This window comes from Alligator mississippiensis, chromosome 9 (assembly GCF_030867095.1).
Source record: "Alligator mississippiensis isolate rAllMis1 chromosome 9, rAllMis1, whole genome shotgun sequence".
Classification (NCBI taxonomy): Eukaryota; Metazoa; Chordata; order Crocodylia; family Alligatoridae; genus Alligator; species Alligator mississippiensis.
The window spans coordinates 51,529,650-51,545,298 of NC_081832.1; the positions used below are offsets into that span (position 1 = coordinate 51,529,650).

At 43.4% G+C, this 15,649-nt stretch overlaps 1 protein-coding gene across 5 annotated transcripts in view; it reads left to right on the forward strand.

Annotated features, from left to right (window-relative positions):
- The window catches only part of SLIT3 (slit guidance ligand 3), a 964,832-nt gene that overhangs the window by 831,273 nt on the left and 117,910 nt on the right, over positions 1–15,649 (forward strand). For all 5 annotated transcript variants that reach the window (XM_019487139.2, XM_019487141.2, XM_019487140.2 and 2 more), the window contains one exon: positions 8,227–8,351. In XM_019487139.2, the coding sequence (XP_019342684.1) occupies positions 8,227–8,351 (125 nt within the window). The remainder of the gene's footprint in view (positions 1–8,226; positions 8,352–15,649) is intronic.

The window sequence follows — 15,649 nt, forward strand, 5'->3', positions numbered from 1 at the left end:
TGTCTTCAGGTGGTCCACGATTCCCGTTGACCGCTGCCACTGCTGCTGGCGGTGGCTGTGGGTGGCTGTGACCCTTGGTCAGCGCTTGCCACCCCCACCCCGCTCCCCGCCACTGATAGTGCTGGTGGCATCTGTGGGAGCTCCACACTTACCGCTGCCACGCTCACGCTGCCACCGCCATGCTCCTGTCACTGCCGTGCCCCCCCAGCTGCCGGAGGCATGCACTGTTCATGACAAGTAAAATATCAAAACATGTTTACATGATTGCAATTAAATCCTAATTTAAAAAAGTTCTTTTCACCCTGGCCTACCACCTCCTTATCACTGTTAACATGCTCCTGCTGGCAACAGTGAGACACTCTCTGGGTGCATCTACACATGCACTTAACCCACAGAAATAAACTGCAGCACAGTTCATGCTGGAGTGTGCCCAGGACCACAGCAGTTAGAGCTGGGGTAAGGCATCCTTGGGTGGTGGCATCAGGTATCAGAAGGACTGTCTGGGGCACAAGGGTGCTACAGTGTGAGGCTAGTTGGCAGGCAGCCCCTGCATTGTAGCACCTTTGTGCCCCAGCCAGCCCTGGTCACTTTGTATGTGTTTTGGTGTGCTAAATGACTCTGCCATAGGATGGCACTTGTCCCAGACAGTACTGTCTTACAGTGGAGTTAATTAATTTACTGTGCTCTAATATGGGTACAAGTGTAGATGGTGATGCTTTAATATGGAGCTAATAAGTCAGTGCCACAGTAAAACACTTGTTTAGATGCACCTTCTGAAGAGAAGCATGCAGTTCTGTCTACACTGCAGTCATAGGTATGGCTTTCAGCTCCTATAATACCCAAGCAGGGTTCAAACTAGCCAACTCAGGTACTTGTAGTAGTAGCCACAGTAGCATGAAGCTCTGTGCAGGCTGTAAAACCTTCCTGAGAGACTGGGTGAATATTTAAGCAAGGTAGCCTCTCCTTGATCACTGTGTGGCTGCAGCTAATTTTTAGCTGCACCAAAGTGTGTTAATTTAAAGATAGCCTGGGTATGTCAATACAAAATGCAGTTCTGTGCCACTGACTTCAGGGTAGACAGGCAATTACTTTTGTCAAACCTGTGTTTTAACCTTGCATTTTAGCAAAAGTCAAATGTCCATATGTTACGGATGGTATGGTTAGGAGCGTATATTTGTAAGTACAATTCACGTAGACCCACACAGACCTTTTGTTAAGTTGCCCTTCTTGTCAGCTGCAGTATTAGAAAGGACTGCACTAGACTGGGAACATTTTGCACCATGGTTTATAAATCAAACCCCCAAGGGCACAGTAATAAGGTAGTTAAATGCAAGGAGCTAACACTGTTCTTATTAGCTCCTGCATTGATTGGCTTTAATCAATGCCATAGGGATAAATGGAATGTTTTCAGGTTTCTACCTGAATATATCTCCATGAATTTATATTATGAAAAGGTATAAAATCAGACTTCAAGATTTGTGTCTTATAATACAAGATCTCTGTTAGTGTCATTTCTCCTGAGCTACCGCTAGTCCCAAAATAGGTACTCTCATATACTTTAGAACAAATTAAGAGAAAAGTAGTGAATGGGGATAAAATGATAGGACAAAAGAACAGACATTCAAATTATTTTCTTCTTTTGAATTTAGGCAGGTTTTTGTATCTAACTAGAAGTTAATGTTAACAGGGAAGCATCAAAACAAAGTAGCACAGGGTTAAATTTTATATAGGTTAAAATAGTAAAGTAATACAGAGGGCCAAATTCTGTTTCACTTAACACACCCAAATTACTTTTTCCAATTTTTGCCACTTTTGAATGGTTTTCACTTCTGTTACTCATGAAAGTTACCATGGCTTTACAGCAGGAACAATAAGCTATGCACTGGCTGAGCACACAGCTATATACCTTCATATGCATGTACCTGAATATAAGTCCTGGAGATATGAGGAGGGTTTTCACATGTTGCAGTTTTTAATAGTTCAATGGTTATGATGACGCTTGCCCAGAAAGCAGCAGACCCAGATTCCAGACTTTCCACACCCAGATTGTAACCAGCACCTTTCTGACTTCCTAGCCCAGTGCTCTAATCACCAAACCATGTATCAGGTGTTATCCCAGCCCCTCTCCAACCCTCCTTTTGAGTTTGGGCCCAAATGTCTTCTGGGTCAGTTATTTTGTGTACCTTTTTCCTTAATATTGCTAGGTCAGTTAAACATTCTGTACAGTTAAACATCCCTTGCTTTAGGGTAATAGCACTTTACTCCACATTTTGCTCCACTGTTGGAGTTACAAATGGGTAGCAGTCTTTAGTACATATACTTTTTGTTCAGTGATTTTGTATGGGTTCATTTCTGTGTAGTCCTGTGTTCCATATTGGTACTGTTTAAATAATAGATATTAATAGTGACTTGGGAGGGAAACCTTCAGCTGAATTGCATGCTGTCATTCCTCTTTGTACATCCCCTCTACTGTCAAACACTTATCATCATTTTCTGGATTCTTTACAACCTACACTCATCTCGCATAGCATCTCTCATACGCTATTGTGAAATCACTGTTTGCCTTCAAAGTGCTGTTTTTGTGCTTTTCTTCCACACTACCCCTCAAGCTTGGGAGAATTTCCTGTAAACATCTGCAAAGCTACCTCCTAATCTTCTAATGACTCTTTAAAATTCTTCTTTGTCATGATGCCTATGAAAACCTTGACAATCCTTAGGCCACTAGTATGCTGAGATTTCAGAGATTTCAAGCTAACCAATGGTGTTTCATTGTTTTCCTATACCTGCCTCCTCAGTGCTAAGATTTTTAGAACAGAGGCACTTTTTTTTAATCTTGTATTTGTATAAATCATTGTGCTATAGGATCCTTAACTAGGGATTCTACATGGTACTGTAATACCTTCCAGGGGAAAGCAGAGCACTGTGGGATGCTGGAGGAATAAAAGACCACCTGTGGTGCTTCATGTAACTGTACAAAGTTTTTCCAAAACCTGTAACTGTTATATGTGGTGCTTGAGAATACAGTGCTACATAGAAGTTCATGCTTCAGCCAGGACATTTTTTGTAGCACTTGTGCCATTTTTGTAGCATTGCAGGTGGGGGGCATGTCTACACCCATTTTATGTAACACTGCAAGGGTGTGCATAGTGCTACAAATACAATGTCTGTCCTTACTGGGAAATACTAATGTGGAAAATGATAAAAAAGAGAAATCCCTCCTTCTTAAGTAATATTATTTGTCTACTGCTTTTGTGTGGCTCAGTAGTCTATCCAATCATTAGAAACCCCACATGTTTTTCTAATATTCTGTATGGTTTTTCACTCATACGTAACCCAGCTGTGAAAATTGAACTTGGACTAAATATCATCATGGGAACAGTAGATTTTACAGACTTGCTACTGACTTCCCTCCTCATCTCACCCCTTCCCGCACACTTGTCATGTCCTAAGTTGTTTAAGCTTTGAGGGTACGTTTGTGCAATCCTTGCATTTTTTTTTTCTTATACAGGAGATAAAGTGATTAAAGGCTTTAACTACCTTGCTTAAATTAGGGTTTTTCTCTTTACTTTTACCACTACTGAGTTTAACCTTTGAGTCATTAATATTAGACAGTCAGCAGCTACAGAATACAATTTTCTTTTCTTTGTTTTGTTTCTTTATTAAAAACTCTGTAGTACTGATTGATTTCTTACATAACTCGATACAACATATAAACATAATAGACCAGTAGTTGTCAAAGGCACCCCTTGTTAGATACAGATACCCCTCAGAAAATGCCAACTCTTAATTTTCCCTTTTTTTTACTATAGAAAAATAATAGATAAATTCTTCTGTTGCAAAAACTCAGAAAGACCACAGCTTGTCAGAATGTTTTGAATACTATGGATTCCTATTTGAAATCTCTAGGTTTATCTTGTGAATCATATTTGCACACCTCACAGTGCTAACATTGTGTGGCGCCCCATGGCACCTTTGAAAAGATCTCAAGATCTCAATTTTCTTGCCATTTTCCAGTTAGTCTAATAAAAGGTATCATTTTGGAACCAAGAGTTCTAGTTTTTTGTATGTCTTCAAGGCGCCCTGGGACACCCCCGGGTCTCTCAAAGTACATTCAGTTGTGACTGTTCCAATGCAGTAGCCTTGACAACCTGGGTTGCTTTGCCCTTCAGGTGACCTGGTCAGTAAATAATGATGTGTTTTTAAAACAGGATAATTCTGTGTTAACACAGCAAACTGTGAGGTTTTTTAGGTCTTGGCACATGAAGGGATGGATTGGGGAAGGAGGGGATAGCATCTGGGCTTGTTTCAAGTATTTGTTTGCTTCTAGTTTTGTTGACATTTTCAATAGTAATTTTTAATGCCATAGGGAGTTAAATCAGGGATGTTCAAAAGAAATGGAATAAAATCAATTTACTGTCTTCCTTGCATGTCTTGAGTGCTGGGTTTCCTGTTTACAACTCAGGATGTTTAGAAAAAACTTGACAGGGCCAATTTGATTCTTCACTCCATGTATTTTAATATGCTAATATGTACCTTTACTGTCATTCCCTTCTCTATATCCATGATGACCTTCACTCATACTTAGGGACCTACTTAATTTGCGGAAAAATGAATTTTCCTGGCTTGGCCTCAGCACGAGAAGCTGATTTTTGCAGATATTTCCCAGCACTCCTGCCCCTCATTGCTGATTGCCAGAGAAGCCCTGGTCAGGAGGAGGGACAAGGGGCAGCCTCCACCTTGGCTGCTGGCTGCACTTTGTGCCACCCTGCCCCTCAGTGCTGATTGGCAAAGAAGCCCCAGGGGAGAGGAGGGATGAGAAGACAGCTGACATCTTAGCTACTGGCTGTCCTTTGTGCCATCCCACCAGCTGGCACCTTCCCCTCCTGATTGGGCTGTGAGGCAGCAAGGATGGCTGACTCCCACTGTTGAGCCAGCATTTCATTTCATTTAATTTTTTAAGTTGATTTCATGGACAATTGCAGATTTTTCAGTTACCACAAAATCACAAATTAAGTAGATCCTTACTTATACTGTATTCTTTCCCTGCAAATAACTCTTCACTACCCAGCTGCTCACTCTTCTTCCTCAGCAGCCCTTCCCCATTCAGGCAGCCCTTTTGCTTCCCAGACTGTTACCAAATTTGCCCATTACTTTGGGGTGTGCTCATTTATTAGGGATAGTTTCTAGGGTCTTGGTGATTCTGTCAATGTGCTGCTTGTGTTACTATACGGAGCTGTATTTCTCCCTTCTGCAAGCCCTCACCCCCAGTGGAGCTATCTTGCAGGACTCAATCTCAATGGGACTGGGTTCCTCCAGTCACCAAATCAGTCATACACACAAACACACACCAATTAAAGTGACATGCCTGACCTGGCCGGGCTGATCAGCATGGACAGGCTGACACCCTCATATGCCAAGAATCAGTTCATAAGAGCAACAATAAAATGCAGTCAGACACAAGCACACAGGTAAACAGAATCCCTCTGAATCTGGCTGGGTGTCCAGCTGACACCCTCATGGGCCAGCATTCAGTTCATAAGGGCACGTCTGAGTCAAACTGGGTCAATCAGCCTGTACAAGCTGATCCCCTTATGTGTTTCAAACTCAGCACATCCCAATCTTTGGCCTCTTGATGAGCAAACCCCACAATAATTTAGGCTTCACAGGGATCTTTAGCATAGGTAAAAGAAGCGTTGCTGCAGAGCACAGGAGGAAAAAGAAGCAGAGAAGGAAAAATATACCCAATTACTACCAGTTTGCCTATAAAAGTTATTTATTGCTAAGCATATGAAATATATAATAGTACTAGTAGTAATAGACATGCAAAAGAAAAACAAGCACAAACAATGACAATACTACCCTGGTTTCACTAAGTATTTGGGGAAACTTAGCTCAAGCTTAACTGATACAGTTCAGGTTCAGAAGTTTATGCCTAGAAAGAAGAGAGAGAACGCTGGGAATCTCACCGAGTCCACGGTACCCAGGCTGCAAAGCTGACAGGCACAGTCCGTAGCACAATCCTTGAAGAGAGAGACGATCTGTTCTTCCAGCGTCCCAAGAACGACAGGGGATGGTGTCAGCGCAGGAGTTTTCTTCTTCTTCTTTCTTTCTCCCTCTTTCCTCCTGCTTCTTCTTTTTCTTTCTTTTTCTCTTTTTTCTTTTTTTAAGCACACACACTTACAGATTTTTATACCCTCAGTTCAGCTGCTTTGAAGCACCCTCAGTAGTGTAAATCATTGTCTTTTCTATTGACAAGGGGTTATCTGGTTTGGACCATCTCAGGAAACTGATTGATAATCAGGAAACACTTAAGATAAGGGAGTAACCCAAATACTTGGGAGCCAGCTTGAGATTCCTATGGATGGCAGATATCCTGATGGGATATCTCATGGTTTCTTCAGGAACAATAGATAGCTTGCAGTATCAGGATTTTGGATTTTTACTTGTTGTGCACAAGCCTCAGCTTAGCATGACTTTTCCAGATTTTACTATAGTTTTTTAACAGACTTAAAGCAATTATTGGGGTGCTCATAACCTTTTGTGGAGAGGACTCCCACCAGTCGTCTCAGGAAAGATACGACAACACCTGGGATTAGGGCTCCAGCAGGCTGGATGCTGTGATGAACCCTTAACCATTGTTCAAATGTTGCCCATACCCCCTCGGACTCGGTCTCTTGCCTCAGCATTCCCTAACCCGGCAACCGAGTTTTAGTCAATCAGGTTTAAACAGGCCTCCCATAGTGGGACCGGGGAATGTATGGCCCGAGATGCCTATTAAACTTAGAGCTGTGTGTGTGTGTCTGGGGGGAGAAAAGTCCTTAGCAAATCCAGATTAGAACTGCTTTGATAAATGCTGAGCTGGGTGTGTGTGAACATGGGTTAATTAACATTGGAAGCACAGATTCCCCATCATGCAGCGCTCTCCTGCTTCTCTGGTCCCAGAATTCACTGCAGTCTCTGCTTCAGGCTTTCTGTTTTCCATCTCTCATGTAAATGAATGGTCATCTGGTTCCATCTCGGATGTAAATGAGACCTAGGGCAGTTGTTTCACTCTTATCACCCTTATCTGGAGAGTTTTAGGTGCGTCTCTCACTGCATCTTAATCAGTTTCGTTTAGGTGGGGGGGGGGGGAGTCCTTTGTGAGTCAGACAGACTGCATCCTGTGCCAGGGTTGCCCAAGAATACAGAGCTGAGGCGTAACAAGACAGAAACTAAGTAGGACATCCAGGCCCTGCAAAGAGCAGGAAGGCCAGCCAACAGGAGCATATGAATCAGCAGAAGTTAGTGGCGTCACAGTGGTGGCTGTAATGGCAGCTGGTGGGCTGTGAGCATTTATCTTCTGTCTCCAAATTCCAGTGTTTGTGGTAGCACTGACACACAGTCCTCTCCCCGCTCTTGGAATGGTTATATCCAAGCATGGGGATTATTAAATGGCTTAAATATGGGTTTGCATGTTTACCTGGGACTGAATCGCTTCCCACATTGGTGTTTATTGCCCTTGTTATAGTCAGAACCAGAAGGAAGTCAGTCACCAACTCTATTAAAATTGAGGATAATAAAATATTTCTAACATGAATCTTCTCTATAACCCCTAAGTGAACTTTCCTTGAGGTCCACAAAAATGTGTGTGTCATTTTCCTACCTGTTTTTCTTTTTTGCTGCTGCATCATTTTGGAGCCAGCCACAAACTAGAAGTACCAGAATATTATGCAAGGGGGACAGCTCTTGCAGAATTTCTAGCACAGAGGCAGCAGAAATTACTGAAGAATAAACACATTTTTGATAGTGTTGAAGTGATGTTGTAGTTAAGATGGTCCATGAAATATTCATTCTTCTTCATGCATGCATTCTAAAGCTTGTTTTAGTCTATCCCAACCATGCAGTTGGTCTAATAAAAGATACCACCCAGAAAAATCCTGGCATGTTCTTTTGAGAGAGGTTGTTTTTGTAGGCCTGGGCTTACTTATTTAGAAAAGTCTATAAACATCAGAGAGTTGTCCAAGACACAAATTCAAGCATTTAAAGTTTGCATAAAACCATGGGGATCCTGTGCTATTGAATGAAGTTCTACCAGTATCATCTATGTTTGTGCCAATACAAAGCGGGTGCCACAAGGGGCACAAAACACAGAGTGGTGATGACCTGTGTATAGGACCCTGTGTATAGACAGAGAATACATTTTGCAATCCACATATTCTAATAATACTTTCTGCTTTCATTTTCCAGGGCCAATAGATATCAATATTGTTTCCAAGTGTAACCCTTGTCTCTCTGGTCCATGTAAGAACAATGGGACATGCAATAATGATCCAGTGGAGTTTTACCGGTGCACTTGTCCATCCAGCTTCAAGGTATGACTATAACTGAACTGTGTTAAAAGTCACAACATTTTCTATTATCAGTGGGTCATTTCAGTGGTGTACTACCTGAGGTCAATTTTAAAGACAATTGAGCTCATAAATTCTGTACTTAACTTTGCACACCAAAAATCGTTCACTCTTTGTGACAGAAAATGCACGTATTTGTTCTTTAAGATGTGGATGGACTAGTGAAAAGATTGAAGAGAATATAAAATGGCAAATGACTTTTGGCACTTGCAGAAAAAAACTTACTTTGGAGGCAGTCAGTTCTAAGGAAGGGAACTGGAGTCTAAGGACTTAGGATTCTTTTAGTCCAGCTCCTGGCTTTGCCACTGACTCTCTGTAGCCTTAGCCAAGACACACAATCTGTCTCTTTCCCCTTTGAAAAAGGGTGATTGGGTCTAATTTGGTACTCTCTTGCACCTTGTGAAGTACAAGATGCACAACCCCACGCAAGATGCAACCACTTAAAAGATTCTGAATAAGTGGAGTGTTCTGTGTGTGATAGCTTCCAATTCACACCCATTTTGCACAGATGTAATGGACTACACAAGCTGGTAAGGAATCAGGCCTATCAGAGTTGTGAGTGTTAATAACTGTACTGTAAGTAGATCATGTGAAATCTTATAGATGTGAAGTTCTATTACCCCTGCAAGGAGAATATAGCTGTATCAGAGACGGAGAGAGAACATGCTTGTCAGTTCCTAGGGAGCATATTGGAGAGTCTAGCTCTTGAGCAGTATCATGTCTTCACTGCTGCCATATAGTTTCCATTGTCAATCCCAAGAAGAATGTGCTGTTAGAACAGGGGTGGGCAAAGTCCAGCACACAAGCCATATCAAGCTTATGGTGGACTCCATTTACCAGCAGTCCTTGTGGCACTGTCTCTTTCTGGCTGCAGCTGCCAGACCCAGCCCCAGTACCTGAGCATCCTGGCCCATCCGCCCCGCACCCACCACCGAGGGAGGGACCTGCACAAGCAGGGTTCGTGGCCAGGTGGCTGGGATGCGGCCAGAGCCAGGAGCAAGATGGGCAGGCAGGGCTGGGGTGACCTTAGAATTTTGGAGTAAATACAGCCGCATGACTGCATGGGGCCGGGGCCGGGGCCGGGGCCGGGGCCGGGGCCGGGACCAGGGCAGAGCTGCAATTCACTGCCTGCACACCCCAGTGATGAGCAGGGGTTCTACTGTTGGCTACAAATGTCCAACTCGGGATCCTTAAAATTCTGGTTTATTAGGCAGATTGAAGCACTGTAATGAAGTTAATTCATAAACCTTGGGGCTGGTCCCCACACACACACACACACACACACACACACACACACACACGGTAGCAAGCTACAAGAGTCAGGTATACCTATCCCACAGGCGCTGGAGTCTGCCGTTGAGGCTTCTTCCAGCATGGTATTATCTTCCAGAAGGGGGTCGCCGGCTGGTCCTTCTGGCTGGACAGGTCGGGTGCTGGTCAAGTTGGAGATCAAGAGGGCACCCCTGAGGGTCACTTTTCACTGCTTTTTATCTGTCCTTGGCAGACTTTGGTGACTCCCCAGTTTTCAGGTTTGCCCAATTCAGGGGTTGTTGACCCTCCTGGGACTTCCCCCTTTGGTGGCTACTGGATGGCATCTGTCAGCCCCAGGGGTTGTCCGCACGTATGTGCAGGTTTGAGAGTCCGTTGATGAATTTTGAATAGGGCTCTGGGAGCAGTCGATCTGGAGATATTCAGCCCAAAAGTTGGTCCCCAGCGTTGATTAACTCAGGCCAGGGCTTCTAGCCCTTGATCAGTGACGTTTAGAGATGTCCCTGTTGCTACATTGTCTTCTATTGAGTTCTTCCGTTGGTTGATCTGCGGTTTCCTTAGGTGTTAATTGCTGTCTGCTGCTACTGTGTTACACATTCAATCACTGATTCACTCGCTCTTTCAGGGGCCAGCCTGATACAGGGAAGCGGCAGTTTGACTCCTGCCCTTGTTAACATTGTTACAATGTATAACTTACTTCTGAAACTAAACACATTTAGTTGAAAGTTGAAAGGTGAGGAGTATAAAATATAAGCTACAAAAGTAATGCCATGGCACACAAATAGATAAAAATACCAAAATACAAGGGGAGATACAAAATGCACACATACAAATTTTAAAACACAATTCCTTATCTTAAAGTGAAAGAAAGAGGAAGGAAGAAAAGGTAGAAGAGGTAAAACATATCCAAGGAGGGGAGAGCAACTACAGGCAAGAGGAAAAGGGGGCTTTCTGCTACACTACAAGCAGGGGTGTGCAGGGACTGGATCAAGGCCCTGCCCTGGCCCAGGCCCCATGTTGTCACTGCTGCAAGATCCTGGCCCCAGAGCAGCTCCCCACCCAGCTGTGTAGCCGCCCTGCCTACACCACTCCCAGCCAGTCTTCATGGAGACCCCAGGAGCACAGGGCCATGAAAGTACCCTGATTCTGCAGCCTCACACTGTCACAGCTCCTTGCTCCCAAGGTCTCAATGAAGACCAGCTGGGAGCATTGTGGTCAGGGGCTGCTGGGAAATAGAGTCTGGCTGCTGGCCACATCCCCATTTTGCCCACCCCTGCATTAGAACATAAAGCTACATGCTGCATTTTTTCCCAGTTGTTGATATCATTGGGAGCTTAATGCAACCAATGAGGTTAGTGTAAGGAATAAGGTATGAGTTGGAGCATAGTGCAGAATGGGGTGTTCCCTTTCAATTAACAGGTGGGTGGGCATTAGTCACAGGCTTTATATTTTGTGATGCAAAGGGGATATCTGACTTACTGAGAGATAAAATGTTAATGGAATTTTAGTCCACGCTTGTGACATATAGTCAAGGTGGATAAAAATCAATGATTTTAAAAATATATATATTTTAAAATTGCATTTTGCTTAGATTTTTAATGGTATTTTAATGGAAATTAGATATTTTAATGGTATTTTTATTTTTTTAAGATGCTTTTAAAAAAATAAACTTATATGAAGACAGTTTTAATTTAAGATATGTTAAAGCTCAAAGATATCATCATGGAATAAGGATTATAACTTCTAATTATATACTATTTGAGACAATATATTTGTATAACCTTTTTAAAACTTTTATAAATAGGTCACAACAGGGCATAGACTATATTAGGGGCCCAATCTTATGGGGTTCCAAGAGGCTCCTGTATAGTTTAGTAAAGATTAAAGAAAACCACTCTACCCAATGGGACTCAGTGCTCAGTCTAGAAGATCCCATTAAGTGCTTCTGTAATGCTTAGTTTCAGTTCTCAAACTGTGGTTTTGTGTCTCCAGAGATCATAGAGGTAGACCAGGTTCTTTGAGTAGACATGGTATCTTTTATTAGACCAGGGGCGGACAACATATGGCTGGCAGGCCAGATCTAGCCTACCAGGCCATCCTGTCCGGACCACAGAGCACCTACAAAATTAATATTTATCTGCTCCAAGCTCCCTGTCAAAACTGACAGGAGCCAGGGGCAGTAGGACCCAGGGAACACTGGCAGGAGTCAGGAGAAAGGCCAGCCCGGCCCTGTCCCCAAGCCCCTCTGACCTCCACAACCCGCACCCGGAAGTGTCTGCCTGCGGGTGATTTCTCTGCGTGTGGCTGCTCCAGCACCATGTGGCTCAAACCCCATGCCTACCCACACCCTATATATCTACACCCACATGCTCCTTCACCCTGTACCCACCCCCCCACAAACCCACCTACTCACACCCGCAGCCCCCCACACCGCCACAGTTTACAAGAGTAAGACTTCATTTTAAGCTATTGTGTGTTCACCTCTATGTACACTACACAAATGCATGTAAATGAGGACAAAAAGATTTTTTGAAATCAAATTAATTAATGTTGTAGATGTTTGATTTTTAGAATATAATTTGGTATTTTTCTGGTTCTGAGATGGCAAAATCCCTTTCTGAAAGGAGCATTTCTGGGAGCAAGGGGAGGGACTTCTGGTAAGGGGGTTAGGGGGCAGCACTCCTGGTCCCAAGATGGCAACCAGGGGGTGGGACACCTGTCAAGGGGCGGGGCTACCCATGTGACCCTCAACAACTTGCCAAAACTCAGTAAGCAGCCCTCCTCCCAAAATAATTGCCCACTCCTGTATTAGACCAACTAAATAGTTGGAAAAATTGTTCTTTGCAAGCTTTCAGGCACAAACACCATTCTTCAGGCATAGGGCATTTGTTGTCTCCAGAAACAACATCCTTGTTAACAGCAGTATATGGAGATGAGAGATAACAGACATGATTATCTACCCATCAGCCCTCTTGTCTCTCTGCAAGTTTGTGTACACACAGCCAGCCCCTTACCTTTCTCTAAAAGTGCTAAGTTTCAAGAAGTTAAATGAACAAAGGATATCAAACAACAAGAATGTATTTTTTATAGAAAACAATGATTAAATTGAGGCTTCCTAATCAGTGATTTAAATCATGATTTAAAGCATGCATACAGTTAAGTGTGGTCCAGGGTTTCCTGTCCAGTTAGTACTGGCTTATTCACATTGCAAAAACAGCATTAAAAACTTATTGGACTTTTATTAAACATTGCAGGGGAAGAATGGAAAAACAATTCTAACAATATTCTTGATAGCACTTAGCTGTTTGATAGCCTTTTACATTATATTAAAGATTGTATTAACTGCCCTTAAAGGTAAAAGAGAAAAATGAGTGAATTGGGATAGTTTTACTGCTCCTGTTCAAATCCAGTCCTGTTTCCTTGAAGACAGAGTACCATACATACACTTACAGATGCCCATGCAAAAAACCATAGCAAAAAATATAGTAAGAGAAGCTTCCATCTCCTGGTGGTGATTTTTACTGCTCTCAGTGCTGGAAAGACAAAGACCAGCACACTGTATAATCAGTTATTCTGAGACCTGGCAAACTTGCATGAGCAGCAGGCTATGAATTTAGTTTTTTCACAGGTCACTGGCTCAGAGCAATGTTGCAAAAGAAGTATCCTTCACCAGCTGAATCAACCCCTTCTTAAACAGAAAGCAAAACAGAGGGAGGGAAGAGAAGAAATGAGGTGGGGAAGAAAAAGAATAAATAAGGGGCATTGTGACAGCAAGAATCTAAATTTCACAACCCACATGCTATTGAAGACGTAGTAGAAGCTGATGACATCATTTCCCTTTCTGGCCTTGTTTGGTCAGGATGTCTTTCAAAAACAAGGTGATGAAGGAGCAAACACATCATGATGAATTCCACAAAACACTGGGAGGCAATAAGACCGCACACTCCTTCCAATCCAACCATTATGCTGCTCATTTATACACAAAGTCTGGGAAGGGGTGGCTTTTTAACAATAACCAATCAAAACACATCAAAGTAATTCCAACTATAAATAATATGTCCCATATCCAGAACTTTTCATCTCTTTGTCATAAAAACTGATGACTTAGCCAGGATCCCTGAAACAACTCTCCTTGTAATTCTTGTAACTAGAACAGTTTAATTTGTACCAATATATTTGAATTCAACTTTTAGTGATTTTTAACAGATTTACATAGAAAAAAATTGAGTTTGACATTTTTACCTTGGACAACTGAAAGTAGAAGTCTTTGTAGAACAATCTTCCTTATCTGCATGTCTCACTGGAGCCTCTCTCAGGGGAATTATCCACAACAAACTGCAAGTTCCTTTGTGTGGTCATTAATAGTAGCCTCATGGCACTAGCTGATTGAGAAAAATACCAAAAACAGATATTGAACCAGGAAAATTGTATTGGGTAAAAGGAGTTCTAGTAGGTCGTTACTCTCTTGTAGCCTGCCGTAGCACTATTCTTCCTGCCTCAGTTTCCTGAAGGACTTGCAATCGCCCTTGCATCAGGGCTTTCTGCAGTGGGCTAACTTTTCTTTAAGGAGGCTTTTGACAGTCAACCATTGCCTTTTGCTGGTAACAAACTTAAAGATTAGTACCAGAGAAAATACAATACAAAAGAGTCTTTCACTTCTTCAGGCTATCTGTCTACTCTTTGAAATACTCCTACAGAGCACTGACTTTCAGAATCTCTCCCTATTGGAAGGCATCCTTCTTCCAAGCACAAATCAAGGAGCCAACCCATCCTTCTGCAGGTCTCCTTTCCTAATGAACAGTCCCAGGCCTTTTAGAAAAACACATGACTCCTCAGCTCAATCTGATTCCCAGTCGATGTATCAGGTTGTGGGTACGAGATAGGAATGGACTGATCCTGCTGGAATTTGCCAGTAATGTCAATTTATGGCAGCATTTTGGTTAATACTTCTGAGGAGACTCTGTGGTTATCTTATCTCCACACGTCAATGGAATGGAAAAGGTCAGTGGGTCATTTTAAACATCCCAGATTGTATTCTTGAAATACGATGAAGCTGGAAAAATGTTAATAAAAGTCAAGCATTTTGATCAAGCTGGTAGGAAAATATACAGACTTGTCCCTCCATATTCTATATGCTTTACCCTAGAAATTGCATATTGTGCAGTAGCTCTCTGAGTCAGGCTAGGTCAATAATAATGTTGATCAGGGATATAGTTTTTCCCCTGATATTTTTGTCCTAGCTAACACCTGTAGCATGCAAGCAGTTATATTGGCATTTGTTGGTTAGAGCTAAGTCTGTATCCTTATTGCTATATGGAGGGCCTTGTTACATGGTACTTTTAGGCAGGGCTATGCAGCTGGAGTGGGGTAGAGCTTGGCAGTTCAGCAGCTGCAGTGTGGTAGCCCAAGGCCAGTTCCTGCTGACCCTGTCCTTTGCCAGGCTGTGCAGGGTCTGAGCGCTGGCTTCCCCAGCCTGGCTCGCCCAGAAGCAGCCGTGGTTGGCAGGCGCCTGAGCCCCCAGATGGAGAGGTACAGAGACAGGATGGGACTTCCTGCCCCCACTGGGGTCGGGAGGTGGCTGAGTGGCACAGCCTTCCCTCCTGCTCTGTGCAGCCTCAGCCCGGACCTGCAGTGCCAAGGCCTGTACTCCATGCCCATAGCCTCCCAACTTCTACAAAGGGGAAGGGAGGGGCAGGGGGTCAAGGGCTTCAGGCGCCTGCCAACCACAGGTGCTGGCAGGTGAGCCAGATGGGGAAGATGGCAGCTCCCTCCCTGTACAGCCCAGTGGAGGGCAGGGTCAGTGGAAACTGGTCTTGGGATGCCATGCTGTAACCACAGAGCTCTGCCCTGCTCCAGCTGCCTGACCCCACTGGGATGTGTTCAGGTGTGCTGGCGGCCTGATCCTTTTTTCCTCCAGGGCTCAGTCCCCTGCACCACTGCCAGCCAGGTGCCTCCTGAGCATTAAGAAGCCCAGTCCTTTTTGCAGCTCAGGT